Source organism: Mustela putorius, unplaced genomic scaffold (genome assembly GCF_011764305.1).
Source record: "Mustela putorius furo isolate JIRA1106 unplaced genomic scaffold, ASM1176430v1.1 tig00001063_pilon_pilon_pilon, whole genome shotgun sequence".
In the NCBI taxonomy this organism is placed as follows: Eukaryota; Metazoa; Chordata; class Mammalia; order Carnivora; family Mustelidae; genus Mustela; species Mustela putorius.
The window spans coordinates 3,614,544-3,639,875 of record NW_025421556.1 but is presented as its reverse complement, the minus strand read 5'-3'; the positions used below and the strand labels follow the sequence as shown (position 1 = coordinate 3,639,875).

Below are 25,332 nucleotides of genomic sequence, written 5' to 3'. Positions count from 1 at the left end.
GGCAGAAGACACGAGATTCTTGGGTCAGAGATGAAGGACTTCATTATCCATGGAAGTAGCATAAACCAGAATATCAGCATTTTCTTGGGCCAATTCTCTAAGCCCCAGTTCCCAGAGGACAACAAAGAAGGTTAGGAGACACATGCACATACAATGGGTTGCATTCTAGGAGAGAAGCCCTGAATGTAGGGAAACTGAATTATTTATTTTATTTTATTTTTTATTTGTAGGGAAACTGTATTATTTATTTTATTTTATTTTTTATTTTTTTTAAAGATTTTATTTATTTATTTGACAGATAGAGATCACAAGTAGGTGGAGAGACAAGCAAAGAGGAGGAAGCAGGCTCCCTGCCGAACAGAGAGCCCGATGTGGGCCTCGATCCCAGGACCCTGGGATCATGACCTGAGCCGAAGGCAGAGGCTTTAACCCACTGAGCCACCCAGGTGCCCTGGGAAACTGAATATTTTGAAATAAACAGTAATCATGCCACTCTTTGCTTCAGAAGGAGACACTTTCACTATCTTCTGAGGCTATTTACTATACAGACATCCCTGAGCAAACAGGCCAGAATAAAGGCAGTCATTGCCTCAGCTGGCAGGACACATGGAAATGCAAGACACTCATGGAGAATTACCTCCCAACATGATGTAGATACTATAATTATTCCTTTTACAAATGAGTAACTTTAAGCTTAGAGAGAACATAAGGAGCCATTCAGTGATGGCATAAGGTACATGCTTTTCCATGGGAGTGTGTTACTATTTACGTGTTCCCCACAGTGTCACAAATGGTATAGGAGTGAGGTTTGGCAAAAATACGCACCCAAGATAAACTTTCCATTAGGCATTTTTAAAAAATAAAGTGTGTTTTCCTCTTTGTGATATCATTTTTAAAATATAAGTATTGGGGCTCCTGGGTGGCTCAGTCAGTTAAGCATCTACCTTTGACTCAGGTCATGATCTCAAGGTCCTGGAATCTGAGCCCTGCATTGGGCTCCCCGCTCAGTGGGGAGCCTGCTTCTCTCTCACTCTCTGCCCTTCCCCACCACTTGTGCTTGCTCTCTGTCTCTCTTTCTCTCAAGTAAATAAATAAAATCTTCGAAAAAATAAAATAAAATAAAATATAAGGATGAAGTTTCATACATAATTTCACATCTACTATGCTTGAGGAGGAAGTACACTGTTATAGATCAAAACACAAGCCCTGAAATCAGACAATGTCAAGTTGGAATTTCAGCTCTGTACTTACTAACCTCTCTAAGGCTGTTTCCTCCTTTATGAAATGAGAATCCCTTGCAGGTTCATCGTAGGAGTTAAATGAGATCACGGGTGTGTTGCTCTTGGCATAGTATGCTAGCACATAGTAAATGCTCAACAATAGGGAGTAGTAATGATGACATGTGGGAGGATTGCTAGCCAAGTCCCTTCAATTTCTGTTGACCTCAAAACTTGGAAAATTGAATAATAAAATCAGAAAGAGATTTTTTAAGACCCGTTTTCCCATGTAAAAAGCTTTTTTTAGGCATTGGGGATGTGTCCTATTGAATTTAACCTTTTTTGTTCAAAGGTTAATTTTAAATGTAGGGTGGAAACTCTTCAAGCTGTCAAAGCATGAGCTTTCAGCATTGGAATGGATGTTGTTCTTTTAAAAGGTCTCCTAATACTTTTTTAATGAGTGGAGCAGGAGAGCTTGTCATTTTCCCTAACATAAGGTGAATAAAATACAAATGTATGGTGGGAACCAGACACGGGAGGAGCCCAGTAATCTGCACTTGTCATGTGTGTCCTCGTGATCAACTCAAGGGGCCCTTTGACTTCACACAGGGAGGTGTGCTATGTTAGAGACAGCTCTGTTGATCTTTTATCCATTCATATGGGGGGGTGTTGGAAGATGAAATTGCATTTTACTTTCACTTAAAAGTTACACCATAGCCATTAGATAAAAGCAAGAATAATTGCCTGCTCAGTGGGCAGGCTGCTACAGAGAAAGAAACGCGCTCATCAAACAGTTGTGTTTTTCAGCTTTGGCAGATGGAACATCACATTCTTTGGTGAGTTCCTCCACCCTGTAAAATTTAATGATCTGCCCTCCCCGCAGTTTGTGGAACAAATTATTGTCCAAGATAGCTTGATGTCAGTTTGTTTTCGAAAGCCTCTCAACTTTAACTAATAGTTGCAATCCAAATTAACAATAACCAAGGAAGTATGGAAATTATGGGTGCATTCTGGTAATTCACTCCAAACTAAGCTTGTTATCTGCATGAAATACAACCGTGGCTCCATGAATAATTCTCAAAAATGTTGAATTTAAAATGAGCACTGGGTAGGATAAACAGTAGTTGAATAATACTTAAACTCCACCATCTGGTATTCTAGTATTTTAATGTGAGCTAAATTTCTTTTATTAGGTGTTTATTTGAGATTCTTTATGGATTCTTTCCTTCTGCAGAGGGAGCTCCATAAATTGGGGAGGAGAAAGAGTTACGATCCAGGACAGTTTTCTTTTATCGTAGTTCTCCTAAAGAGAAGCACAAGTTTCAGAATCTTAGCCATTTTCCCAAATGGCAACTGAAGAAGTCCCGAAATAATCTCGTCTACATTCAAAACACTTATTTATAAGACACCGCAAGTTTGGTGGATGTGGCGGGAGGGAAAGAGTTACTCAGGTGGTAAGATAAAAAGAGTATATGGTACAGATTAATGATGGGAAAAAGACAAGATGATTAACAGTAGGAGACAGGGCAGGACCAAAACATAACAAATTTACAGCCTTTGAGAGAAAAATAAAAGAATAAAGAATTTTTGAAAAATGAAATGGATGTCATGAAAAGAAGATTCAGTGGGCCCATCATGCTGGGGTTGGGGGTGGGGGTGAGAGAATCAATGTTTTTCACCAAAACTTTTATAGGAAGCTCTCTCAGTGACTTCGTGTGCAATTTGCATGAGAACTATTTTTCTTCTTCCTGTTGCGAGAAAGGCAATATAAAATTACATGGAGGAAGCGGGAGACAGTAATAATGACATTTACATAGCTCCTTGCTGTTCACTGAAATACCTCCACACGCATTACCTGCTTCAGTAGACACAATGTTCTGTCTAAGCCATCATCGCCACTCTACCTATTGCAAACAAGTGAGACTTAAGAGTAATAGTACCTTGAGGCCAGTTTTATTTTTCAAAACTCTCAACTTTAGTTGTTATATTTCAAGTCAGCCCTAACAAAGGGGGCAAGAATATTCTGGGCACAGTCCAAGCAAAACTACGATCTGCTTGAAATGCAACTTCCTTCTCACTCCACATTTAGTTCTTACTTAATGACTCTGTACCACCTAAAGAAACCTGGCTCTGCCACCAACTGGCAGATATACCCTGGAGTAGTCCCTTAGCTTCTCGAAGCACTAGCTTCCTGCACTAACACCGATAGACGACTTCCAGTTTTTCAAAGCACTTGGCATAGGTCACCTCATCTCATGTTAACAGCAACATTTTGTGAAAAGTGAAATGTAAGGTAAACATTTCTATTTTTTTAGTAGAGAGAATTGAATCAATGTTGGTAGATGCCTTGCCCAAGATCATGCTGATCTGTGAGATGCAGGTCTCCACTCGAGACCTCTAAACCGCCGCCTTACCAGGAAATCTGGGTTTGGGTTAGAGGAGGTCTAAGACCTCCTCCAGTTCTATCCTGCCTGACTTCAAAGACTAACTGGGAGAATCTACAGTTATTTGCCCATCAATAGTGTCTTACTGATAAATTGTATACTATTTGGAATAAAAAATAAAATAAAAATCTAGTTATTAAAGTACACCTCCTTTCTGCAAGGGAGGTGGAAGGAATAGAAGATAACCAAAGCCTCTGTCCACCCTCAAAGAGTGCATGCTGTGGTTTGGGCATAATTATAAACATCCACTGCCCGATGAGCAGCTCAGACAAAGTGCTTTGGGAGTCAGAGCAGGGAGGGGCCTTCGGTCTGAAACCACAGGATAGGTTTAAACACTTAGAGCCTGGAGCAAGGGAACAGAAGAATGATAACCCACAAAAGCTTTGTGTGCTGTCTACCTTATTAGCGTATCTGTTTTCTACCAAAAAGACATTAGGATGTCTTTTTTTTTAAATAAATAATAACATTATTGTTGTCTTTATTGTTATTCACTATCAACGTAGCCCTCCTAGCAAAATAGGCAATATTTATTCAGTACCTGATATACGACTAATAAGTATACTCAAATCCAGAGAGTTACAAATCTAAGAAAGCATGAAAATTTCAGGCACCAGCTTCGTTTTTGTATTCAGTAATCTTTTCTTTTTTTTCTGGTTTTGTGTCTTTATCAAGAACTGCCAAAAAGTCATTCAAGTGACCAGTTCAATTTTTCTTCCTCTGTGTCTAATTTCTCAAAATACTAAAGTAAAACATGAGAATGAATAAAAACAAAAGAACAGAATGGAAAAAGAACAGAAACAGAGCACTAAGGCAATTATTCCCGAATGATCGAGGTCCGACAAACTTTGCCACTACCCATAATTATTCAGTGTTATTAAGTTGTATCCTGTGACATATCCCAAAGTCAAAATAACTTGTCCACTTAACTTATAACAATGCACCGGGTACAGATTTTCTCCATGAAACAAGTAAGATGGATGTCAGAGCAGGCCTTGGAAGATACTGAAAACAGAGAACTCAACAGTGGATCACTCTGACAGCAGATTAAATAAGTAATACATGAGCATCAATTACAAACACTCTTTCCATTTAGATCTCAGCATTGCATCAAACATCAGGCAACTGTGAAAGATGAAGCAGGACCAAAGCAAAAAGGAAATTATAATAATGGAGCTTGCAATACAACTTCATTTCAAATAACATCTTTCATATAAACTGATATCCAAAGTACTTTCCTGAATAAAATAGTATAAGAAAGTGGACAGCATGTGGTATAAATTACAGAAAACAGTGGTGCAAAGATATTATATGTGGAGCAAATTAAAGCATTCTATCATAAAGCCCACAGCAGTGGGAAGGAGTGTGAAGAGGTACAGCATAGTATGTGATTTTAGATGAGGTGTAAGAAATTGGGACAATTTGATAAGAAAGCCGTTTTTCTCCCCTCTTATTTTTTTTTCCCCCCTAAATGAAGTACTTACCATTCTCTTTCAGTAGAGTGCTTTAACTGTGGATTTGATAAAGGTGAATTCTGGGATGTTTAGCTTGAATGTTGCCATCAATCAGAACGAGGGGTTCTGTGTGAGGAATCAAACATCCTCAAAATCTGCTGCGTATCTAGAAACGGGACATGTACAGGTGGCCAAATCTTCCTCCAGACATTGACCGCATGGTGGTTGAGAGCAATGGGCAGGAACATCAGACTGGCCCATCCCATCCATACTTGATTCTGCCATTTAAAATCCGTATGGCCCTGAACAATGTGTAACCTTTCTTGCCTCCACTTCCTCATGTCTAAAATGAGAAGTACCATGCTGTGTAAAGATTCTCATAAAGATTAATTACGAAATTCATGTGAAATGTTTAGCAGACGGTCAGTAGCACAGCCATTTAAAATGTTAACTACTCTACCTATTAGGTATGAAAAGAAGGTTCCCCATAGGAACTCCAGAACCACCAGTGAGAACCTCTAGTTGTGTTCAGAGAGAGTAGTCAGGATTCACTTCAGAGCACTCCCCACAAGGGTGAGCCCCTCATACACCTGCCTCCAGGGGTGCTGCTGCCAAGTGTAGGCATTCCAAGGTATGACTCTCTGGGGTCGCAGGACTTTTGGTTTGTAATCGAGGATCTGAAACAACAGAAAATGGACACTCCTTAAAATCTGGTAGAAGATCCAGAGTAGATCTTTGGTTAAGAGGTTCATAAGTGAAGTTGGGCCACATAAATTCATCCATTTAACAAGCCATCATTGAAGCTACAGAACCAGATTTTGTCAGCCCCACTGCTTCTTCCTGCTGCCACTGACTCTGTAATTATGCTCTGCTCTGTGGCCTTACCTGTTCCTTTCTGTCAGATGACTTCCACAAATGTCCTCCCTATAGGAGAATAGGAATAGGAATATGGTGTCCACCATTCCTCTGGTATTTGTTACGTATTGTTATGTAGCAAATTAGTCCCAAATTTAGCGCCTTAAGACAACCCACATTTATTAACCCATAATTTCTGAGGGCCAAGAATCCAGAAGTAGCTTAGATTTGTGGTTCTGGCCCAAGGTCTCTCAGGAGGTCTCCACAAATTGAGCCTGCTAACCAGGGGTGCAAAATCATTTCCAAGCTCACTCTTGTGGCTATAGGCACATTTCACTTCCTCAACATGTGGATCTTTTTGAAGGACTATTCACAATATGGGAGTAGGTTTTCCCCAAAACAGGTGGTCCAAGAAAGCTAGAGAGACCAAAGCAGAAGCTATATTGTCTTCTACAACCTAATCTCAGAGGAGACATACTGTTACTTCTGCGGTGTTTTATTGGTCACACAGACTATCCCTTGTACAATATATCAAGAGCGTATAGCAGGAGGCAGGGAACCTTGGGCACATCTTGGGGGCTGGATGCCACATCCCCTCGTGGCTAGTTATTCTTCAGCCCTGGCCACCCCTGGATGCACTTGGCCTGTTGATGCCAGTGATCCAGTTTGTCTCTACTTCTCCCTTCCACGCTGAACTATCGTGAACTACTGAACGATGCTGACGTTTTTCCTTTCTCAAAGCACTTGCCAAAAGATTGACACTATTAAGGTAGTATGGGTACTTTAAGGCTTTTCTCTGTTCGTTCTTCCAAGTAAACCTGAATATGTTTATTGAAGAGCATTAGCTACTAGAATGGAAGGCTCAGATATCTGTAAGTGACAATACCGCATCTAACATCTAACATCCTCCTTTTATAAGTCGCCAGGTAATTCTGACTATCATCAAGAGATGAAGCTTCAGAGAGACGCTTGCCTCGAACTGTCTTTTCTCCGAGTCTTTGCTCTCCATTTAGTCTTTCTTCATTCAGAATAGCTTTCTCTACCCCATTCCCCAGGTGTTCATATTCTCTCTCATGGCCCAACTTCAGTGACATCTCCTTCAAGGAGCCCCCTCTGACCCATCATCCCTCCCTTCTCTGGCTGCATTTACAGTTCGTCGTGTATTTCTTTTTCTGTTGTTTACCCATTGGAGAGTAAGAGGGCACACGCTACCATTGGTATGAAACTTTGTAAAGCGTTAGTCCGGGAAGCCAGTGTGTTAGATGTGAAGCGCCGGGAGGAACCCCACAGGTAAAGAGATTATCAGTCACTGATTTTAAAAACACTGCCAATTTCTCAACAATCATGGAAGGGTTCATCCCTAGGATCCTGGGATAACGTGTTTTTCTTCTTGGAACTTGGACATGTTTACCTTCCTGCAGGTCGCTGATTATCAGTGAGAAAGCGCAGACGTAAAGGCGTTTGCTCAGTGACCTTATGGACTTTCAATCCAAACTTGGTTTTGGCTGAGGACAGTTTAGCAGTTGCCCTGGGGGCAGTGGGGTGGAAATGACCCTGGTTTCCTCAGCTTTTACTAACAGTGCTTCTCTGGCGGCTGAAATCCTAAACCTTTCTGCCTCTGTGCATGGCCTATTCTCATCTCTCTTTTAATTATAAAAACAATGTAGCAGCTTTCAATAACTTTGGGGAAAAAATACTGGGAAAAACAAAATCCCAGTACCCAAATGCATAGAAAACACTCTGTGTTAACTGAACCTATGTATTCTACATGTTTAGTAAATGGGTTCAAGTTTCCTGACCCCTTTTCCTTGTCCCATTAAAAATTATGCCTACAGCCATACACACACACAGTCAATCCTTTGGTGAGTGTGTGTGTTTATGTGTATGTTTTGTGTTAAGGTGTGTTTCCTGATTGTCTTTAACTTCTTGGACACAAAGGCAAGCAATGCATGACATATGCCTTCTTCCAAGCCTTTGTCCATAGTTGTATAACGTTTCACATTGATCCATCATAATGTGTATATAACCTTATACTCTTTTGGCATTTAACATAAGGCCAAAAACAATATTTCAATGTTCCTGCATAGACTTCATAATTCAGTGTAGGCAGCTTGGTTGTCTAACAGACTTGAGGACAAGTGCTTCCTCTGTCATTCAGTAGTTGTATTACACTGGATAATTAATTAACCTCTCTGGGAATCACTTTGTCTTTAAAATAAGGTAAACAATATCTGCCTCATGCTGTCAGGATGAATAAATGACTTAGAGGATACAAAGTTTTAGTACTGGCCTATACTAAATGTCCAATAAATTTTAGCTAAAAATAACCCTCATAAAATATAAATGTTTATGTGGTATAGTATTCAAGCGGAAAATAAAAACTATTTATGACATATAACTACTCTAACATAAGATGACGTTATGTACTCACAATCTCTTTAAATTTCAATTTTAAGTATATATCAAATCATTATGTTGTGCACCTTAAGCTTATGCAATATTTTATGCCAAATATACCTCAGTAAAGCTGGGGAAAAAATTCTAATTTCAAATAACTTGAATCTGATCCTCATCTATTGTTGAGTGCAGTGGTCTCTAACTAATTATAGCCCTTGTATGTGGGAATGTATTTGGCTGATTCCCCCTGTGTCCTTTTCTTCCTTCATCCTGGATACACATTGCTCCTAGTAAAAACACTCGCCTGCTGGTGTTTATGTTTACACTGAAGATTTCCGTGGGCTGATCCCTGGGTTTTTCATGTAATAGTCAACATTGCATGCAATATGAAGTAGAATTTTAGGGAAATAAGTGGTTAAGCACTCAGTAAGTGAATAGAGGTTTTGCAGAGATCGAACATGTGTTAATGAGGAAGTTGTCAACTTCACAGTTTCTGTTTGAATCCTTGGAATCGGGGCAACCGGAAGAATGAATTCTGACCATTGCAGAGAGCCAGAAGAGACTTTGGCCAAAAAAGACTTTTGGGGTTTGTTTTGTTTTGCTTTTAGCTACTAAAGCTCTGTAAATAAATAATTAGTACTGATTTACATTTAAAATTTTCAAATGAATATCCACAAATCTGGTTATTAAAATATGAACAATTAAAATATGGTCATTAAAATATGGACAGCGAAATTTTACTAGGGTTAGGCCTTGTTTTGTTCTGTTTTGCTTTGAGGAGGGAGAGAGTATTATGATTGGGATGATATATTGAGCAAAATGCTTAATTGCAATCTACAGAATCCACCTCTGCAAATCTGAGCAGAAAAGGAATTGATGCAAGGATATTAGGCAGTTCACAGAACATCGGGGAGGGCCAGAGGATTCAGCAATAAATCTGAACATCAATGAGCAATGGTCAACCACTCCTTTTCTGGCAGAAACACCACTGGCAGTTGGCACAGGTGCTGCCCAGAACTGGATTCCAGAAACACTGCCATTTCCTACCCTCCACCACCTGAACTACCCCCAAACTGAGGTGCATCTGCTCCCTCACATGCTCTCTCCAGATCTGTCTCTAAAGGATAGTTCCTCCGGTTAGAGGAATCTAGGTCACATGCCTGCCCCCTACTTCAGGGAGTCTGAGATTGCAAGTTTTGGGCTTCCTCTTTGGGAAAGGGAGACATAGAATGTGGGAAGTGATCACAATGTAAGGAGTGCTCAAAGCTATCAGGTAGCTCAAGTCATGAATGTATATCACAGGGTTAAACATTTTGAGTGTTCTGTCCACACTGATTGTGGATTTCTGTCCCAGAGGAGAAATTTCTTGCTGCCAATTTCTCAGCTGTCTGGGAGATAGACTCCATATTCCTCAGATCCCAAGACTTTTCAAACCCCTCACTGCCCTAAAGAAAATTTGCCATTCTTCAAGTATGTAGCCCTGCTTTCTTCATTTCTCCCTTCACAAGCATACCCAGTGTTAACATGGGAATCTGAGATGATAAGAGTAAAACTGATAAATGTGTGTTTGTGTGTGTGTGTGTGTGTGTGTGTATGTGTGTGTAAGAGACAGTGTAGATGTGTGTGTGTGTCTGTGTGTCTGTGTGTGTGTGTACTAGATACAGTGGAGGAACTCATGACCTCACTTCCCGTTTATGGTTAGGTGTAATTATAACAAAAGAGAAAGGAGTACTTTATTTCTTAGAAATTTCATAGCATAGGAGGAAAATAGGATGGATGGGTAAGATAATTAGAAAATACCTTATAATGCAAAGAAAATAAATAATTTCACCATTATTAGACATGCAATCCTAAGCCAGAATGCTAATTACTCACTCTAATTGTAAATATAAAGATTAAAATGGTCCGTGTTTCCAAATAATAACTGTAGAGTACTTAGGTAGTAAGAAAATAACTTTCGGTTGTATATTTAGAAATCCTATCAATCTTTGACATACATAGCTTAAAAAAGATTCAGTTTGTTTTGTTAAATCTAATTGTAGGCCAAATAATTAGTGTATGAGGAGAATTAGTGAAGATATGGCAAGGTAATCATAAACAAGTCTTGAATAACTGATTTTTCTAATGATGAGTTTCTCTCTGAATAATTTGTATGCATTGGAAATTTTCTCTAATACTATTTAATATATTTTATAATATCTTTTAAAATTACAAATATAGTATGCTCAGTGGAAAAAAACTTGGAAATACAGATAAGCTAGAAAAGAAAATCTTATCACCTCTTATGTATAGTTAGTCTGCTTGGGCTGACTATTACCAATTTGCCACAGACTGGGTGGTTTAAAAACAGAAATTTATTTTCTGTCAGTTCTGGAGACCAGAAATCCCTTTGTCAATGTACCGGCCAACTTGGTTCTTGGTCAGACCTCTCCTGGTTTAGATGGCTGCTTTCATCTCACAATGTCCTCACATGATGCAGCAAGAACAGGGTTTCTGGTATCTCTTCTTACAGGGCACTAATCCCATCATGACCTGATCTAGCCTCAATTAGTCAAAATGTCCCATCTCCAAATACCATCTCATTGGAGGTCAGGGTTTTAACATATACAACTTGGGGGGGGGCACAAACATTCAGTCTATAACATCACAATTCAGAATATAAACCCTCTTGAATTTCCATTCTGTTTTTTGCATAAGAACAAAAACAAATATTGTAAAAAGTGAAAATATACTGATTTGCAATGCACTCTTTGCTTTTCATTTACTATATTCTGAGAATAACTTTCCTCTTAATTGTGTAATTATATAATTAAATACATAAAATATTTTAAGTGTCTTTAAATATCATTCTGTAGCATTAGGTTTAATAATAGAATAGAATTCTACTGTAAGTATATGCTCTAATAATTAGTGTCCTAATTCTTTCTACAGATGGACATTTATATTTTTTGTAATTTTTAAATATTTTAAATATTGCTATAAAGAATATTCTTGTAATCATTTCTTTGTTGCATGCCTATAATTATTCTGAATTTCTGGGACAAAGGGTATGCATATTTTAGGGCTTCTGATAGCTTTGCCAAATCTTCCTTGAGAAAGTTTATTCTGAGTATATTCTCAACTAGCAATGTAATAAAGCCTATTCTTGATGTCTTCACCCTCAACCTGTATTAACACAGGGCATTATCAATTTTAAATTTTTAGCAAAGATATGCCACTGTTATTTTCATTTAATTATTTTTTATTGGTCTGCAGAAGTTTTTAATTACCCTTTACTCTTAGAGGTTCCATCTATCATTAGAGAGATTTTCCCCACTTCAAAATTAAATAAGCTTTCATATTACACTTTTGAAACCTTGTTGTGGGTATACCTGGGTGGCTCAGTCAATGAAGCATCCAACTCTTGGTTTCAGCTCAGGTCACGATCTCAGGTTCATGGGGTATAGCCCTGTGTCGGGCTCCACGCTCAGCTGAGTCTACTTGAGATTCTTTCTTTCCCTTTCCCTCTGCCCCTCTGCCCACTCGTGTGCCTGTGCTCTCTCTAAATAAGTAAGTGAAATCTTAAAAAAAATTGTGTGTGTGTGCCTATAAATTTTAAATACATCTTGAGTTTATTTTAGAGTTAAATATGCTTTCTTCAAATGATTACCAATGTTGTCCCAATGCATAAAATTTTGTTTTTTCTTATACAAAGAAAACATTCTAATTAGCAAAATATAAAACTAATCCTAATTTTAAAGGGACCTTAATGATAAGTTAGTCCTCACTGCGTAGGGACTGTGAGGATCCTATTATTCTAAAGGTCATACGGATTGACTTTGGCCAGCTGTTGGTGTTATTTTTAAAGCATGATGTGAACATGACCTATGATAAAATTAAATCTGTGTATACGCAATTTGGCTCCAGCATGGGAGGTTGTACATAATATTCTCCATAACACATCCCATTCTAATCTTGAAATCAACAACACTTAAGACAACATGCATAATTAATTTTGATGTATCAAATTAATCCTTGCTGTTTCTTGACATTTCCAACAAAGATATTGATTATTATCATGATATTTTAAACACAAGTAGCTATCCAGTAAAACCTGGAAGTGCATTTGCCAATTCTCTTAGAACTTCAAGCTACCACTAGATGGAGTCATTAAGTCTTTACCAAGCTGGATCCATTAAAATGTAATGTTCTTAAAGCAACAGATCAGCAATGTTTTAGTCAGCACCCCTAGACAGGTGTAGTTTTTTTTTTTTTTTCCTCCTATGCAGGTAATTATTAACTCATCTTTAACTTGTCTTTAGATAACCATGACTGTAGCTGAATTGGAATGAATGTCAAATTTATTTAATAAAAATTCTTGCTAGTAAATATTGCAACTTGGCCTTAAAATCTTTCATCTCAAGATGAGCATAAAAAACTCAAGTGCATTACTATAGATATATACATATATATGTATATATATATATATATATATTCACAATAACTATGTGGAGAACATTATATATGAGATGATCCCATTCACTGTAAGTACAAAAGGTATGAAGTACTCAGGAATAAGTCTAACAAAAGATACGCAAGGCCTTTATATAGAAATTGTCAAAGATTATTAAACATCATTAAAAAGCCCTGAAATAAATGAAGAGATATACAATGTTCATGGATGAAAAGACTAAATAATATATACAAATGTTGGTTTCTCCAGATTAATCTATATATTAAATCAATTCCAAAAAACATACAATTCCAGTCAAAATACCAATACGATTGCTTGTGTAAATTAATAAAAGGATTCTAAACCCCCAAATTATAATTCATATGATTTATATATAATAACACATGATTTAAAATAGAATTTTAACAACAATATGGAAGTAGGGAATAACTGGTCTTATTTTACCAATAAAATGAATTAGAAATCCAAGAAAAAAAAAATCCATGGTGGCATCCCAAAAATCAAGGACAGAGTTGGTTATTCATGTGGAAAAAGACTACGTTTAAATAAAATTCAATCTTAATCTCACATGAGCCAAAATAAATTTCAGGACAACTAGGATCTAGGTATTTTCAACCATAGCTTTAAAACTGTAAGAAGAAAATAAAGTGATTTTGGGTTGGTTGGTTGGTTTGCTTGTTTTCATCTCAGGGTAGAAAAAATTTCTCATATAAGATACCAAATCACAAAACAAACACTGATTAATTTTCCCGTATTAATGTTTGTGTTTCAAAATGTCACAAGGAGGAAAGACAAGCCCTGGACCCAGATACATGCAATACAGAAAAAAATACATATGTACTTCTTACAGGTAAATTTTTTTAATTAATTTATTTTTCTTTAATTTAATTTTATTTTTTCAGTGTTCTAAGATGCATTGTTTATGCACCACAATCAGTGCTCCATGCAATATGTGCCCTCCTTAATACCCAGCACCAGGATCACCCATTCACTCACCCCTCTCTCCTCCAAAACCCTCAGTTTGTTTCTCAGAGTCCCCAGTCTCTCCCCCTCTGTTTCATCTCCCCCTCTGATTTTCACCAATTCATTTTTCCTTACCTTTTCCTGATGTCCTCTGTGTTATTCCTTATGCTCCACAAGTAAGTGAAACCACATGATAAATGACTCTCTCTGCTTGACTTATTTCACTCAGCATAATTTCCTCTAGACCTGTCCATGTTGATACAAAAGTTGGAAGCATAATATTCCATTGTATATATGGACCATATTTTCTTTTTTAAAAATTGCTTTTATTAACATATAATTATTATTTGCCCCAGGGGTACAGGTCTGTGAATCATCAAGCTTACACATTTCATAGCACTCACCATAGAACATACCCTCCCCAATGTCCATAACCCTACCACCCTATCCCTACCCCCCTCCCGACCTCCCAGCAACCCTCAGTTTATTTTGTGAGATTAAGAGTCTGTTGTGGTTTATGGACCATATCTTCTTTATCCATTCACCTGTTGAAGGACATCTTGGCTCTTTCCACAGTTTGGCGATTGTGGGCACTGCTGCTATGAACAATGGGCTACAGATGGCCCTTATTTTCACTACATATGTATCTTTGTGGTAAATACTCAGTAGTGCAATTGCAGTGTCATAGGGTAGCTCTATTTTTAACTTCTTAAGAAATCTCCACACTGTTTTCCAAAGCGGCTGCACCAACTTGCATTCCCACCAACAGTGTAAGAGGGTTCCCCTTTCTCCACATCGTCTCCAACACTTGTTATTTCCTGTCTTGTTAATTTTAGCCATTCTAACTGGTGTAAGGTGGTATCTCTATGTGGTTTTGATTTGAATCTCCCTGATGGCTAATGATGATGAACACAAGTAAATTTTTAAAATGAATAATATAACAGAAAAATGGACAGTACAGGAAAGCTAACTGGCCAATAAACATAGGAAAAGATGGTTGAGTTCACTATTATTAAAAGAATGCAACTTAAAACTAGAAAGTCACTTGTCCTGCTGATGAAAATTTAAATATCTGTTAACTTCACGTTTTCAGAATAATGGGTAAAAACTGGAACTCATGTAAACTACCGGCAGAGTGTAACTTGTCATCATTCTCTAAGGCAATTTGTCAATGTTAGTGAAGACTCAAAATGCTCATATTCTACAACCTAGCAATTCCACTTCTAGATATATAATAGAGGCAACAGCTTTTGTAACAGCAAAGATTTGGAAACAAACTACATGTTCTAAAATAATTGAATGGGTAAGCAAGTATGGTTTTTATAGTGTTACGTTATTTTAAAATTTATGTAAAGTTTAAAAACATGGCAAAAAGTTGTTTATGGATATTTATTTATTTGTTTATTTATCAAATTATAAAGAAATTCTTGGAAATAAGCATCAAGTTCACTATCGTGTTTTTCTGGAGAGGGTTGAAGGAAAGACAGAAAACTTCAAATGTTTCATTTCTTTTACAAAATAATAAATCCAAAACAAATAGGAAAAATGTTGAGATACAGAAAATTAAGTAGGAAATATACGGGTATCCATTATATCTTAAAATATGTCATAACTCTAAAAAAATTTTACTCCAACATCCTAGCTTAGTTCTCTTTTTTTTTTTTCAAGTTTTGTTTTTAAAGAAGTAAAAGCATTCTGACATGTCAGTTCAGCTCTCTCTAATGGCCTCACAGTTTTATAGTCATTTTTGCAATGTTATCTTATTTTTGTTTTCACGGAGCAATATTAATAAAAAATAACAAAGTAGGTTCTGCTTTTTGTTTGTTTTTAAAATTTTTTTGAAGTAATCGCTATGTCCAATGTGGAACTCAAACTCATGACCCAAGTGCAAAAGTCACATGCTTTACTGCCTGAGCCAGCGAGGAACCCCTCTTTTGTTCTGTTCTGTTTTTTAAATAATTACTTCGAGCACTTTCTCCCTTTTCAGACGTAGTGGTATTTCTATTTCTAGAGTCATGTAGACTATTAAGATCGTGTTACCAGAACCCTATAGTATCATTGGAAGATTTTTTTAAAAGTATGTTTTCTGTCATCTGCTTGGCTACCAGAGCAACTCATCTTGCAGCTACCCTAGTCCAGCCAAGGAAAAGAAACTATATTCATATCCTTTACACAACAAAATACAGTTCAACTGACCAGATTCCTCCATCTCATGCTTCTTTCTTTTTCATATCCACTACACGCCATTTTGATGTAATAAGTTTCTGGCTTCAATTTACAAATAATCATATTAAATTATACACTGCGTAAGCAGGAGAAAAAGAATCTCCACGATCCTGGATCAAATGGCAAGATCCACCACTCCCGTGCTGTTATTTATCAGTCTCCACCAAAGAGAATTAATTTGTAAGAGACTTCCACTTTCAGCATCCCGTAAATTATACCCAGTTACTGTGAAGTAATGGGAGGAAAATTTTAGTGATTCATTCATATTTTATGAGAAACAAGACTGAATTTTATCCCTTCCTACATATCTTCACCCTAAATCAACTATTCACTGTGTCATTGTTCTTCAAAATCATGCAATTCACATGCTTTTTTACCGATCCAGGGAAAATTTCAAAATATAAATGCCAAATTTGTTTCCCATCTTGGAAGTGTGCAAGAAAAGGAGGAAATATGAAAATCAATAGGGGAGAAAGTGCTTGTGTGAAAGAGGTAACATTTTCCTTTCTTTGAAAAAAAAAATTGGGGGAAATATCCACCTGCTGGAAAAATACATGAATGTTTAGCTATGGCTGAGGTTTAGAAGAGGAGGACATGAATGTCCCAGCTTCTGGTTTAAATGGTATGCTAAGTAAGGGTCAACTCTGGGTCAAATTTACCAGCTAGATATATTCTAAGAGTTGCCCATGGAATTACTTATAATATTTTTCTGATTATTGTAGAAAACTTGGAAAATACAGTTTAGTTACAATGTTTTCACTTAGCATTGTAAACACAGTATATTAAATAAAAAGAAGTGTTTAAGGGCACCTGGGTGGCCCAGTCAGTTAAGCATCTGGCTTCAGCTCAGGTCATGATCCAGGGTTCCAGGGTCCTAGGATTGAGTCCTGCATGTGGCTCCTTGCTCAGTGGGGAGCCTGATTCTTCCCCTCTCTCTGCCTGACCCCCCTACTTGTGCACTTTCTCTCAAATAAATAAATATTCAAAAATAAATAATAATAAAGTGTTTAAAAAGTTTAAGGTTTTAATATTTGAAAATGGACCCAAATGGAAATAAAATGAACGTGTGTGCTCCAGTCATGTTTTACTGGAATAATTGGGTGTAGGTTGATCAGTTTAAGAAGTTATCTACCCCACTCAAGCTTGAAAATACTGCTTAAAAATCTTTTGTATAGATAACATTCTATTGTATTTAAAAGTATTAAACTGGTCTCAGTGAAGTTCAATATTAATTGAGAATTCACTGAGAGCCAAATTGTTCTTGCTTTTCCTGTCCCCTCCAGTTCTTTTTGTCACAGGACAGAGGAAAATAATTAGCACCCTAAAGAGTCATAAACAGAGATCTGTCAGGTAGCAATATATTAAATCTCATTTAGTGCTCTTTCCTGAGTTCCATTGGAAACAATAACTTGTCTTGCACCCTGATCTAGGGTTTGTTTGCAGGTTACATTTCAGTGTTCACTCAAATGCTGGTTTGTTTCATTTCCACTTACTGGAACAGTACAGGCAGTCCTTGTTTATGTCCACAATGCATTCCTGGAAACCATACCATATAGCGGTCTGTGGTAACACAGATCATTTCCCTCTTAAGACTAGTGTCAGAACAGAGGGTCATAGTCCTCAATAAGAGACACAAAAGCAAATAAACTGCAGCTGTTGCCAGCTCACTTTCCATAAAAACAAAGGTCCAAAAATTAGATACATCCATAATAATTTAGAGTAAAATTCATACTTCTTATCTTATATAATGAGCATGATGCTTCCATCTACTTTGATTACACAGCGGGTAATGTACCTGTAGAGCGTTAACAAATGAAATTCAGCTATCATAATTGACCACAAATGAATTTAATATATTCAACCAGCATTAATCTTCTCTTCCTTTCTAGAATTCCAGAGGGGAGGAAAACGTGTTTCCAGGGGCCCAGATTCTTAAGACAAACAAACAAAAAAAACAAACTATCCAAAAATATGTTTCCACTGTTTTTTTCTTTTAAATACCCACATACAGTTTCTGGAGATCATTCCAGAGAATAGAAGGGAAAATGTAGTAAGCGATTTTAAAGCAGATTCTAAGAACACACGTGAAACCTCTCTTGAAAAGATCTTTTCCCTGTAAAATTTCCCAGTGCCTCGACATGTTCAGAGCTGACTCCGAGGCTACCACATTGCTGCAAGGGTCTTCCATCATCTGCTTCCTGATCCATTGGCACTGCCAGTGCACGTTTGTCTGCCTGCTCTGCACAAGCGGATTTAGGTGGATGAAAGCATGGGAAATGGATGTGAGAGATGCCTTGATGGTCAATTCAGCAGAACTTGGATAAATATAGAGGATGTGGTAGATTAAAAATGTCTTCAAACTCTTTGCTACTCTTTCCACAGACTCTGCTTGCCTTGAATCTCAGTCATCTTAGCGACTTACTTGATCAATATGGCAAAGGTAGTAGCATAGGCTAGATCATAAGAAGTCTTACAGCTTCCTCCTGGGCCTCTTGGAGAGCTCTTTTTTTGTTAATCAGCTTCTGTGCGGTGAGGAAGCCCAAGAAGTTCTCTGGAGAGGTCCACATGGAGAGGAAGAAAGGCCCCCAACGGACAAGTAAGCTCCCAGTCTGCAGCCATAAGGCTACTTCCCTCTTGCAAGAAGGCGCTATCTTCGGAGATGCCCGCTGACACCAGGTGGAGCAGAGAAAAGCAGTCCCTGCTGGGTCCTCCCTAAATTGCACATTATGAGCAATTAACAGAATATTAGTAATGATTGTTGTGGGTTTAAGCTAACACATTTTAGGGTGGTTTGTTATGCAGCAATTGGTACCTGGAAGGGGAAAAAAGGCAGAGAAGAAAACATTGGTTTCAAGCCTGGGTAAACAAGGAGATACCTTTTCCAGGAGAGAAAGCAATGGAAAGCAGTGAAGGTAGAACATGATTAGAATAGCATGGGAAACTTGGGTGTATGAAGGGTATAGCTGGGATCAGCAAGAATTATAGTGAGGACTTAGTATTTTTTACTTTATTATCCATGTTTCATAACTACCTCTATAAAGTCTGATTAAATCTAGAGTGAACTGTAAGTTTAATTAAAATTATGCATGACAGAAAGAGGAAGCTTCTCAGAAAATAATAACATATCATTAACTCATTTCACTGGATAGCGTATTATAATCACCTTTTATAACCTTTGAATTGTACAAATAATGACTCAGATCAGTATTGGTCTTGAATATTGTTTGTAAATAAGTAATATATCTAAAAAGTTTTGGCTGGAATGTCTATAGGTGTGTTGCATTTAAATGCTTTCTTGGTCATACACACTGTAACCATATGAAAATTCTAAGCCTCTTGGGAACCTGGGTGGTTCAGTCTGTTAAGCATCTGACTCTTGATTTCAGCTCAAGTGCTGGGTGAGGAACCTGCTTAAGATTCTCTCTTCTGGGCACCTGGGTGGCTCAGTGGGTTAAGCCTCTGCCTTCAGCTCCGGTCATGATCTCAGGGTCCTGGGATCAAGCCCTGCATCTGGCTCTCTGCTCAGCGGGAAGCCTGCTTCCCCTTCTCTCTCTGCCTGCTTCTCTGCCTACTTGTGATCTCTCTGTCAAATAAATAAATAAAATCTTAAAAAAGATTCTCTCTTTCTCTCAGTGCCCCCCCACTCACATGTGTGCATGCTCTCTCTCTCTCTCTGTAAAAGAAAATTATAGATCTCTTTTTTCTCTAAAAGTAGGTAAACTTCTAAGTAATTTATCACCGTAATCAATAATATTAGAGATAAACCATTGCCAAAATAATATGAAACTAAATAGTTGGGTAGAACTATAATTTTCACCCTTGCTTATAGCTTCTGTTGTCAAGTAATTTCCAAGAAATACCTTTCATTAACCCATGCAGTGTGGAAGATTTGTATTCTGCACTCCATCTATTTTGTTAAGGAAGATTATGGCAACTATTTTTTCTTTTTAAAGACTTCAGCAAATTGACTGTAAGGTTGAAATTGGAATTATTTCTATTTAATCTTTTCATGTGTCAGAAAGTTTTTTTAAGATTTTATTTATTTATTTGACAGAGATCACAAGTAGGCAGAGAGGCAGGCAGAGAGAGAGAGAGGGAAGCAGGCTCCCTGCTGAGCAGAGAGCCCGATGCGGGACTCGATCCCAGGACCCTGAGATCATGACCTGAGCCGAAGGCAGCGGCTTAACCCACTGAGCCACCCAGGCGCCCCTCATGTGTCAGAAAGTTTTAAGGACATAACTCACAGCCTGAATCTAGTGAACTGAGAGTCAATGTGTTTTTACAGCACTTAACTTTATGTGGAATGGCTTTCACCTTTTCCAGAATAGATCAAAATAAAAAAACATATTGGAATCCCTTTCATCTCCTATCTCATCCACTGTAAATATTTTTTATATGCACAGTGCCTGGCACAGGTTCAGAAAGAAAGGAGAAATAAAGGGAGGGAGGCAGAGAGGGCTCCCTTAGAAACCTGCTTTTGCATCACATTAAGAATTAACCTGAGGGACACCTGGGTGGCTCAGTTGGTTAAGCAGCTGCCTTCAGTTCAGGTCATGATCCCAATGTCCTGGGATCGAGTCCCACGTCAGGCTCCTTGCTCAGCGGGGAGCCTGCTTCTCCCTCTGCCTCTGTCTGCCATTCTGTCTGCCTGTGCTCGCTCACTCTCCCTCTCTCTCTGATAAATAAATAAAATCTTAAAAAAAAAAAAAAGAATTAACCTGAGACATTTGTGCTAAGTCTCTGCGATTTACAAAATGCAAATATACACTTGAGTCTGTAGAATAATATATCATAGATTGGGAAGGTATAATTTCAACAGGGGAAACCTGGTTTGAAATACTAAATGTGTCTCATACCTCATTACCATTAAAGCTATGTGTGTCTGTCTTACAGGCCTCACGGCATGACTTTTTTTTTTTTTTTTTTTTTTTTTTTTTTTTTTTTTTAAAGATTTTATTTATTTATTTGACAGAGAGAGATCACAAGTAGACAGAGAGGCAGGCAGAGAGAGAGGAAGGGAAGCAGGTTCCCCGCTGAGCAGAGAGCCCGACGCGGGACTCGATCCCAGGACCCCGAGATCATGACCCGAGCCGAAGGCAGCAGCCCAACCCACCGAGCCACCCAGGCGCCCCTCACGGCATGACTTTTATTAGAGCTGTTTCCTCATAGCCATGGCAAAAATTGAGATGCTGAATGTATGATAGAAAAGGAGCACAATTTACTACTCTGCTAGGTGACTAACATAGCAGTGGGTAGAGTTTGGCTTTACTTACAAAGCTTTAAAGGGTTTCAGTTATACGTAACTAAGTCTGTTCTCTGTACTATATAATATCAGAACAGTTTTAACAAGGATCATAGTCACTATCACTTAGTGTAGGACCTCAAGGAACAAACACTTTGCTAAGCTTTTTTTTTTTTTTTTAATTGTCATACTCAATGTGTTACAATAGGCTTCCATGGTAGTATTGTTATATCTGTTTTGAAGACAAGGAAATCAAGGTTAAATAACTGTGTAAGGAGTGGATCTAAGATTTCAACTCAAAGTTAGCCTCCAAGTTCCTTCTCTTTCCACTACTCTTACATTTATATTAAAAACCATTATCTTCACTGAAGTTAGTAAGTGGCCAATACCATAAATAGTATTAGGTATAGAGTACATGTGAGTTCCCACATTTATTTAGAGAGAACTACCACTGAAGTTCTCCTATGAAAGTCCAATCCTGAGAACTCATTTCTTCTTTCTTTATCAAAGTCAATTTGATATTTTTATAACTTATGTAAGACTATCTAAGATGCCCAAATTTGAGGACTCTAAGAGCAAATGTTGGATCTCATAATTTCAGGACAGGATTGGTTCATTTATTCCACACTTAGTATATGGATTGACAGAGATGGATCTGTCACATATAATATGACCTACAGATAGCCTTGACCTTTATGAGCCCACAGTGATGCCTCTCCTTTAAAATCCAATGAAACGAAATGCAATAATGTTACTGGGGTGGGGAGAATGAAGGGAAGAAATTACACTAATAATTGGGAGGTCCTGAATTGCTAGGTCTTTTTTTTTTTTTTTTTTTTTTTTTTTTTTTTAGGGACTAACACACCCTTTTAATATGTTTTTAAATATTTTTAAGGTTTAAAAAGTGTTTAAAGTTTGTAGTTCCCAGTAGGAAAACATTATCTGAATGAATACCCTAATGGCAAACCATTATAGAATGTTTCAGTTGCATGGGGAGCAGAGGGGTAGGGATTCTCTTCACAGCACCCCAGCTTTCTTCATGAGAAGGTCGGAGGTACACTGGTTTGTATTATTGCGACATCCATTAGGTGATCGAAGTTGCTTTTCCTTCAGCAAGGGCTTTATTTGTCAGAAGGGCATTATGCTTGACCTCCAAATTTGGCTGACAATTTACTGATGAGATTCATAACCTTTGGGTTGCTCTGATATTTTGACATATTCGCTGGGTTCTGGGCCACATCCTGGAAGGCCACCATAACTTCTGGATCCTGCATGGCTGCAAGAACTTCCGGATCACTAAGAATTTCATTGAGCCCAGGCATTCCTGCCATTCCAGGCATCCCCCCTGCCATTCCAGGCATTCCTCCAGGAAAATTACCCGGCATTCCCCCAGGAAAGCCACCTGGGAAAGAGCCATACTGAGCTCCTGATTGTCGTCTGGCTTCTTCCTCCCTCTGGGCTCTCTCGTGTTCTTCCCGAGCCTTCTTAACCCTTTCTATTCTTTCTTTGATCTCTCGCTCTTCACGTTTTCGCTCGTATTTTCTCCGATGTTCAGCAATTTTCTGGGCCCTCGGTTGAACTTCTTTCAGCATCGCACTAGCATCTTCATCATAATCCAGTTTGCAAGCAAGGGCAAGATCATGTGCTGCTTCTTCCCAATGGCCCAGAAGTCTATGTGCTTTCCCGCGCCACTTATAAGGCTGAGCTGAATCAGGATTTATTTCAATAGCTCTGTCACAGTCTCGAATGGCAGCATTTGGCTTCTGTAATTTGATGAAGACACTGGCTCTCTTGGCATACAGAATGGCCAAGCGAGGATTTAGTTTGATGGCATCTGTGAACAAGTCAATGGCTTTCTGTAGTTCACCATCATTTAGGGCATCAATGGCAGCCACTTTTTTATCATTTGCCTGATCCATCATTTCCTCGGTTATCTCTGCATTTTCATCTCCCATTTCTTGAGGGGCATCGGTATCTGGTTCAATCACACCTTCATTGTCAATTTCTAGATCACTCTCCTCACTTGATGGTTCATCTGTCTTTATGTTTTCCTCCGCCTTCTTACTATCTGGTTTTTCTTCCTTGATACTGTCTTCTGATTTAGTTTTATGAGTGGCAGGTGGTATTTTACCCCCCATGCTCTCCACCCACTCCCGCAGGAAACGCATTTCCTCGGTGTGCAGAACGCTCGGATCCTGCTTACACATTTTCACGAAAGCCCGAAGCTCGCTCACTTTGCGGGGGTCCATGGTCCAGAGGCAGTGGCAGGCGGCAGGCGCGGCTGGGGTTGTGACCCGATTCCAGGCGCGGGTACTAGCTCAGCGTGATCGTGTAGAAGGGGGCGGCTGCCGCGAGGCAGAACAGACTCGAATTGCTAGGTCTTAAAATTGTTGAACTACTAAATTCAGTACCAGATTATCTTAGGGCAGGTAAAAATATTGATCTCTCCTACGACCGATACGTAGGCCACCTCTTTCAAAGTAAATGCCAAAATATCATTCTGTTATGAATTTCTAGACAGAAAGTGAAGCTCGCTGATGCACTTTAAATTCCATCAAAGGATTAAAAAAGAGAAGAGATATAAAAGAAGCTTCGGATGTGGTTGGGTTAATGCATCTAAATTCTGTTTGCAAACACTCTTGATATTGAATAACAAAGAGAAATGAAGATGTGGTATTTTGAAGCCTGCTTTTCCTCTGGAAGAAGCAGTTGAATCTGTGACTTATGATATTGGCTTTCTCATCTAATACTTTTGGGGGGGAACTTTCTCTGCTGTATTTCCACATAACTGTAAAGACATCATCTTCTTTATTCCTCCTGCTCTGTGCTTCTTATTCACGTGTCTCCTTCAAGTTAGGGAAATTGGCTACCCCTAGAGTAAAAATATTACTGACAACTCCAAAGTGAAGACAGTTCTAATCGAAAATACCTTGGCACTCTCGCAAATGCTGCCAGCGCGGCTGTTTCTGGCTATCAGTTAGGAGCTGGCAGATGTTAAATTGACATATGTTAGGAAATAGCTTTCGGAGGCTCATGTTTCAAAACGTATAAAAGAAAAACAGATGATGCCACTTTTGTGTGTGTGTGTGTGTGTGTGGCTTAAACTGGGTAACTAGAAAATCACACCAGATGTGTTAATATGTTTCTCTTTAAAAACATTTTCTTTCCTAGGAAAGAATGAGCTAACGCAGAAACGTATACTCCTCAGAGTATACATTAGTCTTCTTTCATAGATTTTGAGTTTCTATGGTGTTTAAAATATTTGGCCAAAATCGATGGAGAAAAAAAAAAAAAAACACACCCAAAAAACAAAAACAAACCAAAGAATGAGTTCAATATTTCTACCATTGTTATAGATTTTCTAAACTGATGAATTAATCAGTGTCCTGTAAGAATTGGTTTGTGGGAGATGGAAATAGAATCCTGAGGGAAAACAAATCATGGAGAGGCCCAAAATAGGTAAAACCATTGAATAAGTTAGCTTACTCAGTAAGAATTGACATGTTAATCTGACTTGCCTCACGTTTTTACCTCAAGTGATTCATTGTCACATTGGTAAGGTAGTCACACACAAAAACATACTAAGTCATTCACATTTTTACTGTACAGATTACAATTTGACAAGGACACTGGTGTTTTTATCTACTTTGTCATTCCCCTCTTTCAGGTGACAGCACTTTCAATATTCATTTGAGGGACGGTCCCTTTTCTATACTCCATGTAGCTGTTCTCCACAAGTTGGCTGGCCAGTCTCCAGGAGTGAATATGTGATGTGAGACTGGCCAATGAGTGAATTCTAACCTCATGACTACAGTGATTGATTCGGTGCTGAATCCATAAGCTAAGTTAGGCCATGGGACAGATTCTTGGAACTTTTAGTAGGGTCAAATCGTTGAGCTTCCAGAAGACATTTTGCCACCATGAAAGAAGTGTATATTCAAAAATTAAGCCAACATAGAGAAAAGCAAGGGAATGGGGGACAAGGAGAAAGAGAGAAAGTGAAAGACTGAACTCTGATGGTGGATTTAGTTTGTGGATCCAAACCATTCTTGAACTTTTAATTATTTGAGCTAATCCTCCTCTT

At 38.3% G+C, this 25,332-nt stretch overlaps 1 protein-coding gene across 1 annotated transcript; it reads right to left on the bottom strand.

Moving 5' to 3' along the window:
- Positions 1–22,350: 22,350 nt before the first annotated feature.
- LOC123393891 (hsc70-interacting protein) lies at positions 22,351–23,599 on the bottom strand. Its single transcript, XM_045087158.1, has one exon. The coding sequence runs from the start codon at positions 23,495–23,497 to the stop codon at positions 22,388–22,390; it is 1,110 nt and encodes a 369-aa protein (XP_044943093.1). The 5' UTR covers positions 23,498–23,599; the 3' UTR covers positions 22,351–22,387.
- Positions 23,600–25,332: the final 1,733 nt, after the last annotated feature.